General features: G+C 37.4%; 1 protein-coding gene across 3 annotated transcripts in view; it reads right to left on the bottom strand.

The window, feature by feature from the left end:
- Positions 1-20,082, bottom strand: part of LOC309848543 (phospholipid-transporting ATPase IB-like) — a 209,965-nt gene that overhangs the window by 81,125 nt on the left and 108,758 nt on the right. For all 3 annotated transcript variants that reach the window (XM_082700264.1, XM_082700265.1, XM_082700266.1), the window contains one exon: positions 13,399-13,582. In XM_082700264.1, the coding sequence (XP_082556390.1) occupies positions 13,399-13,582 (184 nt within the window). The remainder of the gene's footprint in view (positions 1-13,398; positions 13,583-20,082) is intronic.

Below are 20,082 nucleotides of genomic sequence, written 5' to 3'. Positions count from 1 at the left end.
GGAAGGAACTCAAACACCTGGAAGCTAAAGACCGCCTTGCTTAAGAATGCATGGATCAACCAGGAGATCAAAGAAGAACTGAAACAATTCATGGAAACCAATGAGAATGAAGACACTTTGGTCCAAAACTTATGGGAAACAGCAAAGGTAGTCCTAAGGAGGAAATATATAGCCATCCATGCCTCCCTCAAAAAAAAAAAAAAAAAAATAGAAAAAACCAGAATACACCAGCTGTCTCTACACCTCAAAGAACTAGAGAATCAACAACAAATCAAACCAACCCCACACATAAGAAAGGAAATAATCAAGATTAGAGCTGAGATCAATGAGGTAGAAACCAGAGATACATTAGAACGTATAGATGAAACTAGAAGCTGGTTTTTTGAAAGAATCAATAAGATCGAAAAACCATTGGCCACACTAATCCAAAAGAAAAGAGAGAAAGCCCAAATTAATAAAATTATGAATGAAAAGGAGCAATCACAACACCAAGGAAGTAAAAACAAGCATCAGAAGTTATTATCAACAGTTATATGCCAATAAGCTAAGCAACCTAGATGAAATGGATGCATTCCTGGAAAACTATAAACTCCCAAAATTGAACCAGGAAGAAATTGACGACCTGAATAGACTGATATCTAGTAACGAGATTGAAGTGGTGATCAAAAACCTCCCAAAAACAAGAGCCCAGGACCTGACAGATTCCCTGGGGAATTCTACCAAACTTTCAAAGAAGAAATAACACCTATTCTCCTGAAACTGTTTCAAAAAATTGTACCCGAAGGAAAACTTCCAGACTCTTTCTATGAAGCCAGCATTACCCTGATTCCCAAACCAGGCAAAGACCCTACCAAAAAGGAGAATTTCAGACCAATATCACTGATGAATATGGATGCTAAGATTCTCAACAAGATCCTAGCAAACAGGATCCAACAGCACATTAAAAAGATTATCCACCATGATCAGGTGGGATTCATCCCTGGGCTACAAGGATGGTTCAACATTCGCAAGTCAATCAATGTGATAGAACAAATTAATATGAAAAGAGAGAAGAACCACATGGTCCTCTCAATCGATGCAGAAAAAGCGTTTGACAAAATCCAGCATCCGTTCTTGATTAAAACTCTTCAAAGTATAGGGATAGAGGGAACATTCCTGAACTTCATAAAATCTATCTATGAAAGACGCACAGCAAATATCATCCTCAATGGAAAAAAGCTTGCAGCCTTCCCGTTGAGATCAGGAACACGACAAGGATGCCCACTCTCACCACTCTTGTTCAACATAGTATTAGAAGTCCTAGCCACAGCAATCAGACAACAAAGAGAAATAAAAGGTATCCAAATTGGCAAGGAAGATGTCAAACTCTCTCTCTTCGCAGATGACATGATTCTTTATATGGAAAACCCAAAAGATCCCACCCCCAAACTACTAGAACTCATACAGCAATTCAGCAACGTGGCAGGATACAAAGTCAATGTACAGAAATCAGTGGCTTTCTTATACACTAACAATGAAAATACAGAAAGGGACATCAGAGAATTGATTCCATTTACTATTGCACCAAGAACCATAAGATACCTGGGAATAAACCTAACCAAAGAGGTAAAGGATCTGTCCTTGAGGAACTACAGAACACTCATAAAAGAAATTGAAGAAGACACAAAAAGATGGAAGACCATTCCATGCTCTTGGATCGGAAGAATAAACATTGTTAAAATGTCTATACTGCCTAGAGCAATCTATACTTTTAATGCCATTTCGATCAAAATTCCACCGATATTCTTCAAAGAGCTGGAGCAATTAATCCAAAAATTTGTATGGAATCAGAAGAGACCCCAAATCACTAAGGAAATGTTGAAAAACAAAAATAAAACTGGGGGCATCACGCTATCTGATTTCAAGCTTTACTTCAAAGCTGTGATCGCCAAGACAGCATGGTACTGGCATAAAAACAGACACATAGACCAGTGGAACAGAGTAGAGAGCCCAGATATGGACCCTCAACTTTATGGTCAAATAATCTTCAACAACACAAGAAAAAATATATGGTGGAAAAAAGACAGTCTCTTCAATAAATGGTGCTGGGAAAACTGGACAGCTATATGTAGAAGAAGGAAATTCTCATACACTATACACAAAGATCAACTCAAAATGGATAAAAGACCTCAATGTGAGACAGGAATCCATCAAAATCTTAGTGGAGAACATAGGCAGTAATCTCTTCGATATCAGCCACAGCAACTTCTTTCAAGATATGTCTCCAAAGGCAAAGGAAACAAAAGCAAAGATGAACTTTTGGAACTTCATCAAAATCAAAAGCTTCTGCACAGCAAAGGAAACAGTCAAAAAAACCAAAGAGGCAACACAGGGAATGGGAGAAGGAATTTGCAAATGACAGTACAGACAAAAGGTTGATATCCAGGATCTATAAAGAACTCCTCATTCTCAACACCCACACAACAGACAATCATATCAAAAAAGGGGCAGAAGATATGGACAGACACTTCTCCAATGAAGACATACAAATGACTATCAGACACATGAAAAAATTTTCATCATCACTAGCCCACAGGGAGATTCAAATTAAAACCACATTGAGATCACCTTACACCAGTAAGTTGGCCAAAATTAGCAAGACAGGAAACAACATGTGTTGGAGGGGATGTGGAGAAAGGGGAACCCTCTTACACTGTTGGTGGGAATGCAAGTTGGTGCAGCCTCTTTGGAGAACAGTGTGGAGATTCCTCAAGAAATTAAAAATAGAACTTCCCTATGACCCTGCCATTGCACTACTGGATATTTACCCAAAGATATAGATGTAGTGAAAGAAGGGCCATCTGGACCCCAATGTTTATAGCAGCAATGGCCACGGTCACCAAACTGTGGAAAGAGCCAAGATGCCCTTCAACGGACGAATGGATAAGGAAGATGTGGTCCATATACACTATGGAGTATTATGCCTCCATCAGAAAGGACGAATACCCAACTTTTGTAGGAACATGGACGGGACTGGAAGAGATTATGCTGAGTGAAATAAGTCAAGCAGAGAGAATCAATTATCATATGGTTTCACTTATTTGTGGAGCATAACAAATAGCATGGAGGACATGGGGAGTTAGAGAGAAGAAGGGGGTTGGTGTAAATTGGAAGGGGAGGTGAACCATGAGAGACCATGGACTCTGAAAAACAATCTGCGGGTTTTGAAGGGGCGGGGGGTGGGAGATCAGGGTACCAGGTGGTGGGTATTATAGAGGGCACGGATTGCATGGAGCACTGGGTGTGGTGCAAAAAGAATGAATAGTTATGCTGAAAATAAAAAAAAAATAAATTAAAAAAAAAGATCATGGGAGAATCACTTATAAACTAGTATGAAGGTTATAAAGACAAAAGTAGTAAAATCAGTTCAAAAAAATTAGTTAAGGGGATTTACAAAATATAAAGATGTAAAATATAATAAAGTATACATAAATTGTGGAGGTAGAAGAAAAAATGAAGTACTTTTAAAATAAGTTCATACTTAAGAGACCATCAACTTATTATAGTCTGCAATATACTTTGGATGTTATATAAAACTTCATAATAGCCATAAACCAAAAAACTTATAACAGATACACAAAAAAATCAAGAGAAATAAAGACAAGCAAAACACGAAAGAAAATCACAAATCACAAATCAAACAGTAAGAGAAGATGAAGGAAATAGAGAAAAACTATAAGAACAACCAGAAAACAATTAACAAAATGGCAATAAGTAAATACCTATCAATAATTACTTTGTGTAAATAGTCTAAATGCTTGAAAAAAGATATAAGTTGACAAAATGGATTAAACAAAGAGGACTCATTTATATGCTGCCTGCAAGAGACTCACTTCAGACCCATAGGCTGAAAGTGAAGTGATGGAAAAAGATATGCCATGCAAATGGAAGTGAAAAAAAAAAAAGGCCAGGGACAATACCTATATCAGACAAAATAGACTTGAAATCAAAGATTGTAGCAAGTGACTAAGAAGGCACTACATAATGATAAAGGGCTCAATAATCAAGAGAATATAATAATTAGAGTTATCTATAGGAGCACCTAAATAAAGCAAATATTAACAGACACAAAGGGAAAACTGGCAGCCATATGATAAGTAGTAGGGGACTGTAACACCCCACTCCAGGCAGAAAATGAATAAGGAAACGGTGTCTTTGAACAACACATTAGACCAAATGAACTTGACATATACAGAAAATGCCATTCCAAAACAACAGAATATGGCCTTCTTTTCAAGTGCACATGGACCATTCTCTAAGATACATAATGTGTTAGGCCACAAAAGAAGCCTAAATAAATTTAAGAAGATTACAATCCTACCAAGCATGTTCCTTTTTTTTTTTTTTTTTTTACTACAACTGATATGAATGAAGCTACACATAAATTATAAGAAAAAAAAATCAAAAACATGTGGAGACTAAACAATATGTTACTAAACAGCTCCTGAGTCAAAGAAGAAATCAAATAGGAAATTAAAAAATACCTGGGGGAGATAGTCCAAAATGGCAGACAAGTAGGAGATCTTAGTTTGTCTGGTCCTAGGAATTCAGCAAGATAGCTATCAAATCATTCTGAACACCTGCAAACTTAACCAGAGATCTAAAAAAAAGATTAGCTGAAATTCTACAAATAGAAAAGCTGCCCCTTTCTGCAAGAATTACAAGATAGAAAAACTCACCTCAAAAAAGAGGAAAAAAGAACAAGAGGCAGTACTGACTGCCAGGCACTTAATCAGTATTGAGATAAATAAGATGTCAGAAGTAGAGTTCGGGATAATGATTACAAAGATACTAGCTGGCCTTGAAAAAAAGCATAGACAACACTAGAGGATCCCTTTCTGGAAAAATAGAACTAAAATCTAATGAAGTAAAAATCAAAAAGTCTATTAACGAGGTGCAATAAAAAACAGAGGCTCTAACTGCTAGGATAAATAAGGCAAAAGAAAGAATTAGCAATATATAAGAAAAATTATGGAGAATAAAGAAACTGAGAAAAATAAAATCTACTGGATCATGTGGGGAGAATTTGAGGGATAAATGATACCATAGAGAGAAACAATATTACAATAATTGGGATTGGAGAAGAAGAGGAAAGTTGCCAGGGGAGGGGGACAGAAGGTATTGGAGCAAATTATAGTAGGAAACTTACCTAACCTGGGGAAGGAATCAGACATTGAGGTCCGGGAGGCACAGAGAACCCTCTTCAAAATCAATAAAAATAAGTCAACACCTTGACTTATAATAATCAATAATAGAAACTTGGAAATCTCAGAGACAAAGACAAAATCCTGAAAGCAGCTTGGGACAAGAGGACCATAACATACAAGGATAGAAACACCAGGCTGGCAGAAGACTTATCCACAGAGATCTTGCAGGCCAGAAAGTACTGGCATGATATATTCAGGGTGCTAAATGAGAAGAATATGCAGCCAAGAATACTTCATCCAGCAAGGATGTCATTCAAAATAGGAGAAAAAACCTTCCAGGACAAACAGAAACTAAAAGAATGTGTGATCACTAAACCAGCCCACCAAGAAATATTAAAGGGGACCCTTAAAGCAAGGAGAGAGCCCAAAAGTAGCATAGATCAAAAGGGAACAGAGACAATATACAGAAATAGTGATTTTACAAGTAATACAATGGTGCTAAATTCATATCTTCAATAATTACTCTGAATGTAAATGAACTAATTCTCCAATCAAAAGAGGGTATCAGATTGGATTTAAAAAAAGAAAAACACCCATACATATGTTGTCTACAGGAGATTCATTTTAGACCCAAAGACACCTCCAGATTGAAAGTAAAGGGGTATAAAACCACTTATCATGCTAATGGATATCAAAAGAAAATTGCAGTAGCAATCCTTACATCAGATTATATTTTAAACCAAAGACTATAATGAAAGATGAGGAAGGACACTATATCATAATTAAAGGACCTATCTAACTAGAAGATATAACAATTGTAAATATTTATGCCACCAACGTGGGAGCAGCCAATTATATAAATGAATCAATAACAAAATGAAAGAATCACATTCATAATAATAATAGTAAGGGACTTCAACATCACACTCACTGTAATGGACAGATCATCTAAGTAGAAGATCAACAAGGAAGCAAGGGCTTTGAATGACACACTGGACCAGATGGACTTTGCAGATATATTCAGAGCATTCCATCCTAAAGCAACAGAATACGTATTCTCCAGAAGAGATCACATACCTGGTCACAAATCAGGTCTCTGCCAGTTCAAAAAGATTGGGATCATTCCCTGCATACTTTCAAACCACAGTGCTTTGAAACAAATTCAATCACAGGAGGAAATTTGGAAAGAACTCAAATCCACAAAGTCTAAAAAACATCCTACTAAGGAATGAATGGGTTAACCAGGAAATTAAGGAAGAATTTTTAAAATTCACGGAAACATACAAAAGTGAAAACACAACTGGTTTCAGTAATATCATTCCTAATGGGGGAAAACAGAGTGTTTCCCTAAGGTCAGGAACACAACTGTTGTTTAATACTAGTATTAGAAGTCTTAGCCTCAGCAATCAGACAGTGAAAAGAAATAAAAGGCATCTAAACTGGCAAAGAAGAAGTCAAACTCTGACTCTTCACAGATGACATGGTACTCTATGTGGAAAACCCAAAAGATTCCACCCCAAAATTGCTAGAGCTCATATAGGAATTCAGCAAAGTGGGAGGAGATAAAATCAATGCACAGAAATCAGTGCATTTCTATACTCTTAACAATGAAACAGAAGAAAGAGAAATTAAGGAGTCGATCCCATTTACAATTGCACCAAAACCCATAAAATACCTATAAATAAGCCTAACCAAAGAGTCAAAGGATCTGTACTCAGAAAACTCATGAAAGAAATTGAGGAAGACATAAAGAAATGGAAAAATGGGGGCACCTGGGTGACTCAGTGGGTTAAGGCCTCTGCCTTCAGCTCAGATCATGACCCCAGGGTCCTGGGATCTAGTCCCACATCGGGCTCTCTGCTCAGCAGGGAACCTGCTTCCTACTCTCTCTCTGCCTGCTGCTCTGCCTACATGTAATCTCTGTCTGTCAAATAAATAAAATATTTTTTAAAAAACACATCCAAATGCCCAACAGACACATGAAAAAGTGCTCAACATCACTCAGCATCAGGGAAATACAAGTCAAAACCACAGCTCACCCCAGTCAGAACAGCTAAAATTAATAAGTCAGGAAATGACAGATGTTGGCAAGGATGTGGAGAAAGGAGAGCCCTCCTACACTGTTGGTGGGAATGCAAGCTGGTGCAGTCACTCTGGAAAACAGTATGGAGGTTCCTCAAAAAGTTGAAAAAAGCTACCCTAAAACCCAGCAATTGTACTACTAGGTATTTACCTCAAAGATACAAATGTGGTGAGCCAAAGAGGCATGCAACCCCCAGTGTTCAAGGCAGCATTGTCCACAATAGCCAAACTATGGAAAGAGCCTAAATATCTATCAACTGATAAATGGATAAAGAAGATGTGGTATACATATACAATGGAATATTATACAACCATCAAAAAATGAACTCTTGCCATTTGCAGCAACGTGGTGGAAATAGAGGATATTATGCTGTGCGAAATAAGTCAGAGAAAGACAATTTTCATATGATCTCACTGATATGCAGAATTTAAGAAAGAAATCGGAGGATCATAGGGGAATAGAGAGGAGAAAATGAAACAGGAAGAAACCAGAGAGGGAGACAAAGCATAAGAGACTCTTAATCTCAGAAAACAAACTGAGGGTTGCTTGATGGCAGGGGTAGGGATGGGTAGTTGGGTGATGGACATTAGGGAAGGTATGTGTTGTGCTGAGTGCTGTGTGTTGTGTAAGACTGATGAATCACAGACATGTACCCCTGAAACAAATAACACACTGTATGTTAATAATTTAAAAAAAAAAAAAAGAACAGATCCTTTGCCTCTTTGGTTAGGTTTATTCCCAGGTATCTTATGGTTCTTGGTGCTATAGTAAATGGAATCGATTCTCTAATGTCCCTTTCTGTATTTTCATTGTTAGTGTATAAGAAAGCCACTGATTTCTGTACATTGACTTTGTATCCTGCCACATTGCTGAATTGCTGTATGAGTTCTAGTAGTTTGGGGGTGGAGTCTTTTGGGTTTTCCATATAAAGAATCATGTCATCTGCAAAGAGAGAGAGTTTGACTTCTTCCTTGCCAATTTGGATACCTTTTATTTCCCTTTGTTGTCTGATTGCTGTTGCTGGGACTTCTAATACTATGTTGAACAAGAGTGGTGAGAGTGGGCATCCTTGCCGTGTTCCTGATCTCAACGGGACCACAGAACACTCATGAAAGAAATTTAAGAAGACACAAAAAGATGGAAGACCATTCCATGTTCTTGGATCAGAAGAAAAAACATTGTTAAAATGTCTATTCTGCCTAGAGCAATATATAATTTTAATGCTATTCCAATCAAAATTCCACTGGTATTCTTTAAAGAGCTAGAGCAAATAATCCAAAAATTTGTATGGAATCAGAAGAGACCCCCAATCACTAAGGAAATGTTGAAAAACAAAAATAAAGCTGGGGGCATCACGTTACCTGATTTCAAGTTTTACTACAAAGCTGTGATCACCAAGACAGCATGGTACTGGCATAAAAACAGACAAATAGACCAGTGGAACAGAGTAGAGAGCCCAGATATGGCCCTCAACTCTATGGTCAAATAATCTTTGACAAAACAGGAAAAAATATACAGTGGAAAAAAGACAGTCACTTCAATAAATGGTGCTGGAAAAACTGGGCAGCTATATGTAGAGGAAGGAAACTTGACCATCCTCTTACACCATACACAAAGATCAACTCAAAATGGGTAAAAGACTTCAATGTGAGACAGGAATCCATCAGAATCCTAGAGGAGAACATAGGCAGTAATCTCTTCGATATCAGCCACAGCAACTTCTTTCAAGATATGTCTCCAAAGGCAAAGGAAACAAAAGCGAAGATGAACTTTTGGAACTTCATCAAAATCAAAAGCTTCTGCACAGCAAAGGAAACAGTCAAGAAAACAAAGAGGCAACCCACAGAATGGGAGAAGGAATTTGCAAATGACAGTACAGACAAAAGGTTGATATCCAGGATCTATAATGAACTCCTCAAACTCAACACACACAACAGACAATCATATCAAAAAAGGGGCAGAAGATATGGACAGACACTTCTCCAATAAAGACATACAAATGGCTATCAAACACATGAAAAAATGCTCATCATCACTAGCCATCAGGGAGATTCAAATTAAAACTACATTGAGATATCACCTTACACCAGTTAGAATGGCCAAAATTAGCAAGACAGGAAACAACATGTGTTGGAGAGGATGTGGAGAAAGGGGAACCCTCTTACACTGTTGGTGGGAATGCAAGTTGGTGCAGCATCTTTGGAGAACAGTGTGGAGATTTCTCAAGAAATTAAAAATGGAACTTCCCTATGACCCTGCCATTGCACTACTGGGTATTTACCCCAAAGGTACAGATGTAGTGAAAAGAAGGGCCATCTGTACCCCAATGTTTATAGCAGCAATGGCCATGGTCACCAAACTGTGGAAAGAACCAAGATGCCCTTCAATGGATGAATGGATAAGGAAGATGTGGTCCATATACACTATGGAGTATTATGTCTCCAACAGAAAGGACAAATACCCAACTTTTGTAGGAACATGGACGGGACTGGAAGAGATTCTGCTGAGTGAAATAAGTCAAGCAGAGAGTCAATTATCATATGGTTTCACTTATTTGTGGAGCATAACAAAAAGCATGGAGGACATGGGGAGTTAGAGAGAAGGGGGTTGGGGGAAATTAAAAGGGGAAGTGAATCATGAGATTCTATGGACTCTGAAAAACAATCTGAGGGTTTTGAAGTGGCGGGGGGTGGGAGGTCGGGGTACCAGGTGGTGAGTATTATAGAGGGCACGGATTGCATGGAGCACTAGGTGTGGTGAAAAAATAATGATACTGTTATGCTTAAAATAAATAAATGAAAAAAAAAAAAAAGAACAGAGAGCTGAAAAATACCCCACACTTATATGGTCAATTAATCTATAGCAAAGGAGACAAGAATATACAATAGGGGAAAAGACAGTCTCTTCAAAAAGATGTTGGGGACGTTGGAAAGCTACATGCAAAACAATGAAACTAGACTGCCTTCTTACATAATACAGAAAAATAAACTCAAACGAATTAATGACCTAAATGTCTGACTTGAAACCCAGGGCACTTGTGATGAGCACCAGGCATTGTAGGTGATGAATCACTAAACTCTACACCTGAAACCAATATTACACTGTATGTTAACGGACTGGAACTTAAATAAAAACTTGGTAAAAGAAAAAAACAAAGGCAGAAATCTCCTGGACATTGACCTTAGCAACACTTTTCTAGATATATCTCTTCAGGCAAGGAAAACAAAAGCAAAAATAAACTATGGGAACTACATCAAAACAAAAATCTTTTACACAGCAGAGGAAATCATTGACAAAAGGAAAAGGTAACCAACCTACTGTGTGGGAGAAGACATTAGGAAATGATATATTTGATATAGGGTCAATATTCAAAATATATAACAAATCTATTCATCTGAGCACCCCAAAACTGTAAATAATCCAATTTAAAAAGGCAGTGGTGTGGGGGAGATGGGTTTAATAGGTGATGGGGATTAGGAAGTGCACTTGTGATGAAAACTGGGTAGTGTATTAAAGTGTTGAATCACTACATTTTATACTTGAGATTAGTATTACACTGTATGTTAACAAACCAGAATTTAAATTAAAACTTTTAAAAATGGGAGCAGACACTTTTCCAAAGAAAATATTTTTCCAAAGAAGATACACAGATGGCAAACACACACATGAAAATATTTTCAACATCACCAATCACCTATTTTGTGCCAAACATCACATAATTTGCAGGGAAATGCAAATCAGAACAATGAGGTATCACCTCACACGTACCAGAATGGCTAGTATTCAAAAGGACAAGAAATACCAGGTGTTGGTGAGGCTGTGGAAGAAAAGGAGCCCTCATTACAAACTGATGCAGCTACTGTGGAAAACAGTATAGCGGTTCCTCGAAATATTAAAAATACCAAATAATCTTGTAAGGGCACTACCGTGTATTTACCCAAAGAAAACAAAAAAACTAACTTGAAAAGACATATATGCACATTTATGTTCACTGAAGCATTACTGACAATAGCCAAAATATGGAAGCAACTTCAGTGTCCATCAGTAGGGGAATGGATGAAGAAGATGTGTGTGTGTGTGTGTGTGTGTGTGTGTGTGTGTGTGTAATGGAGTATTAACCATAAAAAGGAATGAAACCTTGTCATTTGTGACAATATGAATGGACATAGTAGGTAATGTGCTCCGTAAAATAAGTCCAACGGAAAAAGATAAATACCATTTGATTTTACTTATATTGCAGAATCCTAAAACAAACAAAAAACAAAAACAACAAAAAAACAAATATTTCCCTGGATCCCCAGGACACTTGATACTGGCCAGCCTGATGTGTCTACACTGTTTAATAGCTCAAGGCTTATGTCACATATAATTGCTGAGATCCCTGGAAGTATTGATCCCAATGGCATGTAGCAGTTGGGGACAGGATTAAGTGAATTTGGTGTGTTTGTTTGCTTATTTATAGACACGGGTGCTTTGATCATAGTTTACTGACACTTTCCCCAACCCAGATACTCTAGCATATAGGAGCCTTAGTTTTCCCTGCTATAAAAGCAGAACACTTAATCTATGAGTAAGAAGGGTCTCAGAATGGATTTGATTCAAACACTGGGGTAATATATGTTCTTCATCTATGCTGTGGAATCCTAGGAATCCATTTTGTTACCTCTCCCATTCCAGGCATCTGTTTACCTGTGGCCAGGGTTCTAAATCATCTAGCCCCTCTGAGACAGACACCATAAAAATAGCCCTAGCAGGGATGACCTACTCAGAGTATGGGATTATTCCTAAGGAATGTTCAAGAGTTACAGGTGGCTCCTGAATTCAGCAAGACTGAAGAGTGTTATTGTTAGTTGTTCAAATATTAGATCCATTAAAGCTAATCTTAAAATATTGATTAAAATATTCTTCAACTATCAGAATATTAATATGTAGGAGGAAGAGGTGTTCTTGTTGAACAGCCAAGGATAGTACATAAATATAGAGGGGCTGTAAATCACAGACCACACACAACTACTTATGTGCCTTCCAATAAATGGCACACTTACTGTGGAAGGCAGTTTGACAGTTTCTTATAAAACTAAACATACTTTTATACCTTTACTATATGATGTAGCAATTACACTCCTTGGTACAAATCCAGTGGAGTTGAAAACTTAAAAAAAAAAATCTGCACGTGGATATTTAGAGCAACTTTATTAATAATTGCCCAAACTTGGGAATAACTAAGATATTTTTCAGTAAGTGAATGGATAAAGTATTTTACATTCAGAAAGTGGAATATTATTCATCACTAAATAGAAATGAGCTATCAAGCCATATTACTAAGTGAAAGAAGCCCGTTTCAAAAGGCTACATGCTATATGAATATGACATTCTGGAAAAGGCAAAATCATGGATATAATACAAAAATCAGTGGTTGCCAAGGGTTCGTGTGTGGAGGAAATAAAAAATAGGCAGAGTGCAGAGGATTTTTAAGGCAGTAAAACTACTCTGTGTGATACTGTGATGGTGGATTCACCATCATTTCATTATACATTTCTCCAAGCCCATAGAATGTATAACACCAAGAGCAAGTCCTACTGTAAACTGTGGATTTGGGGCAATGATAACGATGTGTCAATGTAGGTTCATCAGTTATAATAAATATGCCACTCAGGTAGGGGATGTTGATGATGGAAGAGTCTGTGGGGGAAGGCAGGGAATATATGGGAACTCTATATTTTCTGCTCAGTTTTTGTTTTTGTGAAGCTATAATTGTTCTAAAATATACAGTCTAATTTTTTTAAGTGCCTGCCAAGAGGCAATGTCTCCTTTTAAAAAGTAGAAATGGGGATATTATAAGACTTTAAGAAATCTTCATTGAGAGACATCACAAAGCAAAGCACACATTACAGATTGAAGAGACTGAGGGATTAGAGATTATGTTAGCAGAGCTATAGATTCTTGGTGGCATCAGTATGACCAACTCCATGACTGCTCGAGGAAAGCTCTTTTTGTTGCAAAGTACATAAGAACAAAACTAAAGAAAACCCTATGCTGGTAGTTTCATATGAAAAGCAGCTTAAAGGGTAGGGTAGGCCTCAGGGGTAGACTTCAGACATTCAGCATTCTCATGCCCACACTACTGACCTGTGCGATGGCATAATCTGAGTTGTTGGTGGCCAGCATGCCCTCATTCCCACTGATTCCCACACCCACGTGGGCCATCTGGATCATCCCAACATCATTGGCACCGTCCCCAATGGCAAGAGTTATGGCCCCTACATGCTTCTTAACCAGGTCCACTATTTCTGCCTTCTGGAGGGGAGATAACCTGAAAAAGACAGAAACCACCATTTTTTAGTGTTTTGTTTTTGTTCACCTTGTTCTAAAACCCTTTAACAAGTAGTCAACAATGATCTATACATAATCAACTTTATTTTTTTATTTTTTAAATTTATTTTCAGCGTGACAGTATTCATTGTTTTTGCACCACACCCAGGGCTCCATGTAATCCATGCCCTCTCTAATACCCACCACCTGGTTCCCCCAACCTCCCACCCTTGCCCCTTCAAAACCCTCAGATTGTTTTTCAGAGTCCATAGTCTATCATGGTTCACCTCCCCTTCTAATTTCCCTCAACTCCCTTCTCCTTTCCATCTCCCCTTGTCCTCCATGCTATTTGTTATGCTCCACAAATAAGTGAAACCATATGATAACTGACTCTCTCTGCTTGACTTATTTCACTCAGCATAATCTCTTCCAGTCCTGTCCATGTTGTTACAAAAGTTGGGTATTCATCCTTTCTGATGGAGGCATAATACTCCATAGTGTATATGGACCACATCTTCCTTATCCATTCATCCGTTGAAAGGCATCTTGGTTCTTTCCACTGTTTGGCAACTATGGCCATTGCTGCTATAAACATTGGGGTCCAGATCGCCCTTCTTTTCACTACATCTGTATCTTTGGGATAAATACCGAGTAGTGCAATTGCAGGGTCATAGGGAAGCTCTATTTTTAATTTCTTGAGGAATCTCCACACTGTTCTCCAAAGTGGCTGCACCAACTTGTATTCCCACCAACAGTGTAAGAGGGTTCCCCTTTCTCCACATCCTCTCCAACACATGTTGTTTCCTGTCTTGCTAATTTGGGCCATAATCAACTTTGAATGGCAGTTACTGATAAATCTCCCAATTCATTAATTAAGCTTTTTACAAATATAAAAATGTTTCACCCACAACCTAAAAAAACAAATGAATAAACAAAAAGCAGAATTAGAACTATAAGTAAAAGAACAAACTGATGGCTGCTGGAGGGGAAGGGGATGGAGGGATGTATAAAATAGGAGAAGAGGACTTAGAGATACAGGCTTCCAGTTATGCAGTGAATAGGTCACAGGGATAAAAAGGTACAACATAGGGAATATAGTCAGTGGCACTGTAATAGTGTTGTATGGTGACAGATGGGAGCTACACTTGTGGTGAGCATAGCTTAACATATACAGAATCACTATGTTGTACTCCTGAAACTGATATAACATTGTGTGTCAACTGTACTCAATTTTTTAAAAAAGTTCCCTCCCACTCTCACCCAAAATAAAAAGAAAAGCAAAGAAACCACACAGTAACATCTTTAATGTCCCAAAAGAAATACACAACATCAGTTGCCCAGTTTACATGGAGATAAACTCTTCAGTTTTCCTTTCTCCCTGTCACTCCCTGTTGCCTAACACTGGTCTGCTATATTAATTTATATCATCCACCTAAATGAGAGCGAGAGGTGAATAAGATTTTTGAAACTATATGAAGGCATTTACCCAAAGGATAGCTTGTAGTCTAGCCTATGAAAATCAAACTATCTCAGGTGAACTTGAAAAATACAAGGAGATACAAAAATATGAAGGTGTCAGTCAGGACAGAATGTGGTAAAAACAAAAAACAATAGCGAAGTGATGTAACATGACAAATGTTTCTTTTTTTCCATGGTAGGTATCCAACATAGAAGAGGATACTGCTGATCCTTTTTTTCCCCCTCAGATAAGCTACAAAAGCAAATTTAGTATTCCTAAAATATTTCCGGCTAGCAGACCCTATCTACACAAAATACCTACAGATAAATCAAGAAAAGAGAAGCAAAATTTTTTATCTCTTATTCCTCATGTGTTCATTCACTAAATGAATTCCGTAATGAATACTCATGTATTCATTCACTAAATGAATTGGATACACACCTCTATCCAAAACAATAAGAGACACACAAAGGCTTTATTTTTTTTTAATTTTTTATTTTTTATAAACATATATTTTTATCCCCAGGGGTACAGGTCTGTGAATCACCAGGTTTACACACTTCACAGCACTCACCAAAGCACATACCCTCCCCAATGTCCATAATCCCACCCCCTTCTCCCAAACCCCCTCCCCCCAGCAACCCTCAGTTTGTTTTGTGAGATTAAGAGTCACTTATGGTTTGTCTCCCTCCCAGTAGGAGAAGGCTTTATTTTCTAGTAAAAAAATGATCATCCCCTTCCCACAAAACAACTCCTAAAAACTAAGTTAAATTTAAACCTTTCAAATTTTAGGTGTCCAAAATTAAGACAGAAGCACAGATGGAAAAACTTTTGCTTCATAATGAAGAAAATATGAGTTAACATTACTACTTTGTCAGTGTAGTAAGACAAGTTACTGAAGTAGAGGATGTTCCAGAAACCATCTGAAAGTTTTGTTTCCCTCAAGAGATGCAGGTTGTTTTGCTGGAATGCTGAAATGATAACATCACCATTTAGTCTGATAATTACTTTTATATTCAGACTATGATATTTGTGGAAAAAAGAAAAACTACCTCATATTAATCCCAAATTTGACTCTTCATACTTTCAAATATTAATTCTATCCTCTGGGCCAACCAAGCTCACCAAAATATGAGAAGAGAACTATCAGGGAACCTTCTCCTCCCCTTGCTAAACATCACTGAGTCCTTGAGTCCTTTGGTAATGTCATTCTGGGCCTTTCACCCAAGCTCTAAGTCAGTTTTGAACAATTAAGAATAGAACTGAATCATCACTGTTTTGATTTTGGGTCCTCCTCAACCATATATGAAAATAAATCTTTGAATAATATTTGTCTCTTAATAACCATCTGTTAATTGAGCTCCAATTAATAATAAACTTAAGGTTATATGTCCATGTATGGGCATTAAACCAAATTTCCCTAATCCTGAAATTTTAGGGTTATATCCAATTGATGGTACTTACATTAATGTCTGGCCAAGTTCATCTTGTCATTCTTTTGGCTGAGACAACATAGAAGTCCCATAAGTCAATATGTTATTTCAGAGCACAAAAGTGATTAGAAAAGAGCCCCCCAAAACAGTTTTGGGAATTGAAAACAGACATTAAACAGTTCATTTTTACTTTTTCATCCAAATGGACATTTTTACTTACCAAAAATTTCACATGCCAACTCTCATTTGATTTTTAATCTATAACATGGACCCAAATAACAAATTTAACAATAATTTAGAAAGGGCACATAATAGATTCCAACCCATAAAACTAATACTCAAGTCACATTTGCCTTAATTCAAAAACTGTGTCTATTTTCTTTATCATCTATTTTCATGGATTAAAAATAAACAAAGTTAAGTAAATCAATTGGCTGGAATAATGTCATAGTTTTTCCACAGCACATACTATTGACTTCCTTATCAGTATAATCAGTGTGAGGAATAAAATATAAAATGGTTTCCACTCAAAATGTGGGTTAAGTCGGTGATGAAGATTAAGGTGTGCCCTTGTGATGAGTGCCGGGTGATAGATGAGAGGATAGAATCACTATATTTTACATCTGAAACTGAATTATATTGTATGTTAACTAACAAGAATTTAAATAAAAGTTTTTTAAAATTATAAAATAGGTTCAACATATGGTATGGCACAGATATTTTCTTGGCTATATAAATAAGTGCCTTTTTTTTGCTGTATTTTTATTTGCAATTTGTTGAGAAAGCTACTTAAAGGTAATCTCATGTTCATTAATTACTATTTATTCAACAATGTTTTAAATTTTTAAAATTTTTTAATTTTTTATAAACATATAATATATTTTTATCCCCAGGGGTACAGGTCTGTGAATCGCCAGGTTTACACACTTCACAGCACCCACCAAAGCACATACCCTCACCAATGTCCATAACCCCACCCCCCTTCTCCCAACCCCCCTCCCCCCAGCAACCTCAGTTTCTTTTGTGAGATTAAGAGTCACTTATGGTTTGTCTCCCTCCCAATCCCATCTTGTTTCATTTATTCTTCTCCTACCCACTTAAACCCCATGTTGCATCACCACTTCCTCATATCAGGGAGATCATATGATAGTTGTCTTTCTCCGCTTGACTTATTTTGCAAGCATGATACGCTCTAGTTCCATCCACATTGTTGCAAATGGCAAGATTTCATTTCTTTTGATGGCTGCATAGTATTCCATTGTGTATATATACCACATCTTCTTTATCCATTCATCTCTTGTGGACATCTAGGTTCTTTCCATAGTTTGGCTATTGTGGACATTGCTGCTATAAACATTTAGGTGAACGTGCCCCTTCGGATCACTATGTTTGTATCTTTAGGGTAAAGACCCAATAGTGCAATTGCTGGGTAATAGGGCAGTTCTATTTTCAACATTTTGAGGAACCTCCATGCTGTTTTCCAGAGTGGTTGCACCAGCTTGCATTCCCACCAACAGTGTAGGAGTGTTCCCCTTTCTCCGCATCCTTGCCTGCATCTGTTCTTTCCTGACTTGTTAATTTTAGCCATTCTGACTGGTGTGAGGTGATATCTCATTGTGGTTTTGATTTGTATTTCCCTGATGCCGAGTGATATGGAGCACTTTTTCATGTGTCTGTTGGCCATCTGGATGTCTTCTTTGCAGAAATGTCTGTTCATGTCCTCTGCCCATTTCTTGATTGGATTATTTGTTCTTTGGGTGTTGAGTTTGATAAGTTCTTTATAGATTTTGGACACTAGCCCTTTATCTGATATGTCGTTTGCAAATATCTTCTCCCATTCTGTCAGTTGTCTTTTGGTTTTGTTAATTGTTTCCTTTGCTCTGAAAAAGCTTTTGATCTTGATAAAATCCCAATAGTTCATTTTTGCCCTTGCTTCCCTTGCCTTCGGCGATGTTCCCAGGAAGATGTTGCTGCGGCTGAGGTCGAAGAGGTTACTCCTCAAGGATTTTGATAGATTCCTTTCTCACATTGAAGTCCTTCATCCATTTTGATTCTATTTTTGTGTGTGGTGTAAATAAATGGTCCAATTTCATTTTTCTGCATGTGGCTGTCCAATTTTCCCATCACCATTTATTGAAGAGGCTGTCCTTTTTCCATTGGACATTCTTTTCTGCTTTGTTGAAGACGAGTTGACCATAGAGTTGAGGGTCTATTTCTGGGTTCTCTATTCTGTTCCATTGTTCTATGTGTCTGTTTTTGTGCCAGTACCATGCTGTCTTGATGATGACAGCTTTGTAATAGAGCTTGAAGTCCGGAATTGTGATGCCACCAACTTTAGCTTTCTTTTTCAATATCCCTTTGGCTATTTGAGGTCTTTTCTGGTTCCGTATAAATTTTAGAATTATTTGTTCAATTTCTTTGAAAAAGATAGATGGTACTTTGATAGGAATTGCATTAAATGTGTAGATTGCGGGACGCCTGGGTGGCTCAGTTGGTTAAGCAGCTGCCTTCGGCTCAGGTCATGATCCCAGCATCCTGGGATTGAGTCCCACATCGGGCTCCTTACTCAGCATGGAGCCAGCTTCCCTCTCTCTCTCTCTCTCTCTCTGCCTGCCTCTCCATCTACTTGTGATTTCTCTCTGTCAAATAAATAAATAAAATCTTTAAAAAAATGTGTAGATTGCTTTAAGTAGCATAGATATTTTCACAATATTTATTCTTCCAATCCAGGACCATGGAACATTTCTCCATTTCTTTGTGTCTTCCTCAATTTATTTCATGAGTACGTTATAGTTTTATGAGTATAGATTCTTAGCCTCTTTGGTTAGGTTTATTCCTAGGTATTTATAATTTCGGGTGCAATTGTAAATGGGATGGACTCCTTAATTTCTCTTTCTTCTGTCTTGTTGTTGGTGTAGAGAAATGCAACTGATTTCTGTGCATTGATTTTATATCCTGACACTTTACTGAATTCCTGTACAAGTTCTAGCAGTTTGGGGTGGAGTCTTGGGTTTTCCACATATAGTATCATATCATCTGCGAAGAGTGATAGTTTGACTTCTTCTTTGCCAATTCGGATGCCTTTAATTTCCTTTTGTTGTCTGATTGTTGAGGCTAGGACTTCTAGTACTATGTTCAATAGCAGTGGTGATAATGGACATCCCTGCCATGTTCCTGACCTTAGCGGAAAAGCTTTCAGTTTTTCTCCATTGAGAAAAAATTTGCAGTGGGTTTTTCATAAATGGCTTTAATAATATTTAGGTATGTGCCCTCTATCCCTACACTTTGAAGAGTTTTGATCAGGAAGAGATGCTGTACTTTGTCAAATGCTTTTTCAGCATCTATTGAGAGTATCATATGGTTCTTGTTCTTTCTTTTATTGATGTGTTTTATCACATTGATTGATTTGTGGATATTGAACCAACCTTGCAGCCCTGGAATAAATCCCACTTGGTCGTGGTTAATAATCCTTTTAATGTACTGTTGAATCCTATTGGCTAGTATTTTGGTGAGAATTTTTGCATCTGTGTTCATCAAGGATATTGGTCTATAGCTCTCTTTTTTGGTGGGATCCTTGTCTGGTTTTGGGATCAAGGTGATGCTGGCCTC

This window comes from Mustela nivalis (assembly GCF_964662115.1).
Source record: "Mustela nivalis genome assembly, chromosome: 15".
Classification (NCBI taxonomy): domain Eukaryota; kingdom Metazoa; phylum Chordata; class Mammalia; order Carnivora; family Mustelidae; genus Mustela; species Mustela nivalis.
This window is presented reverse-complemented; position numbering and strand designations above follow the sequence as displayed.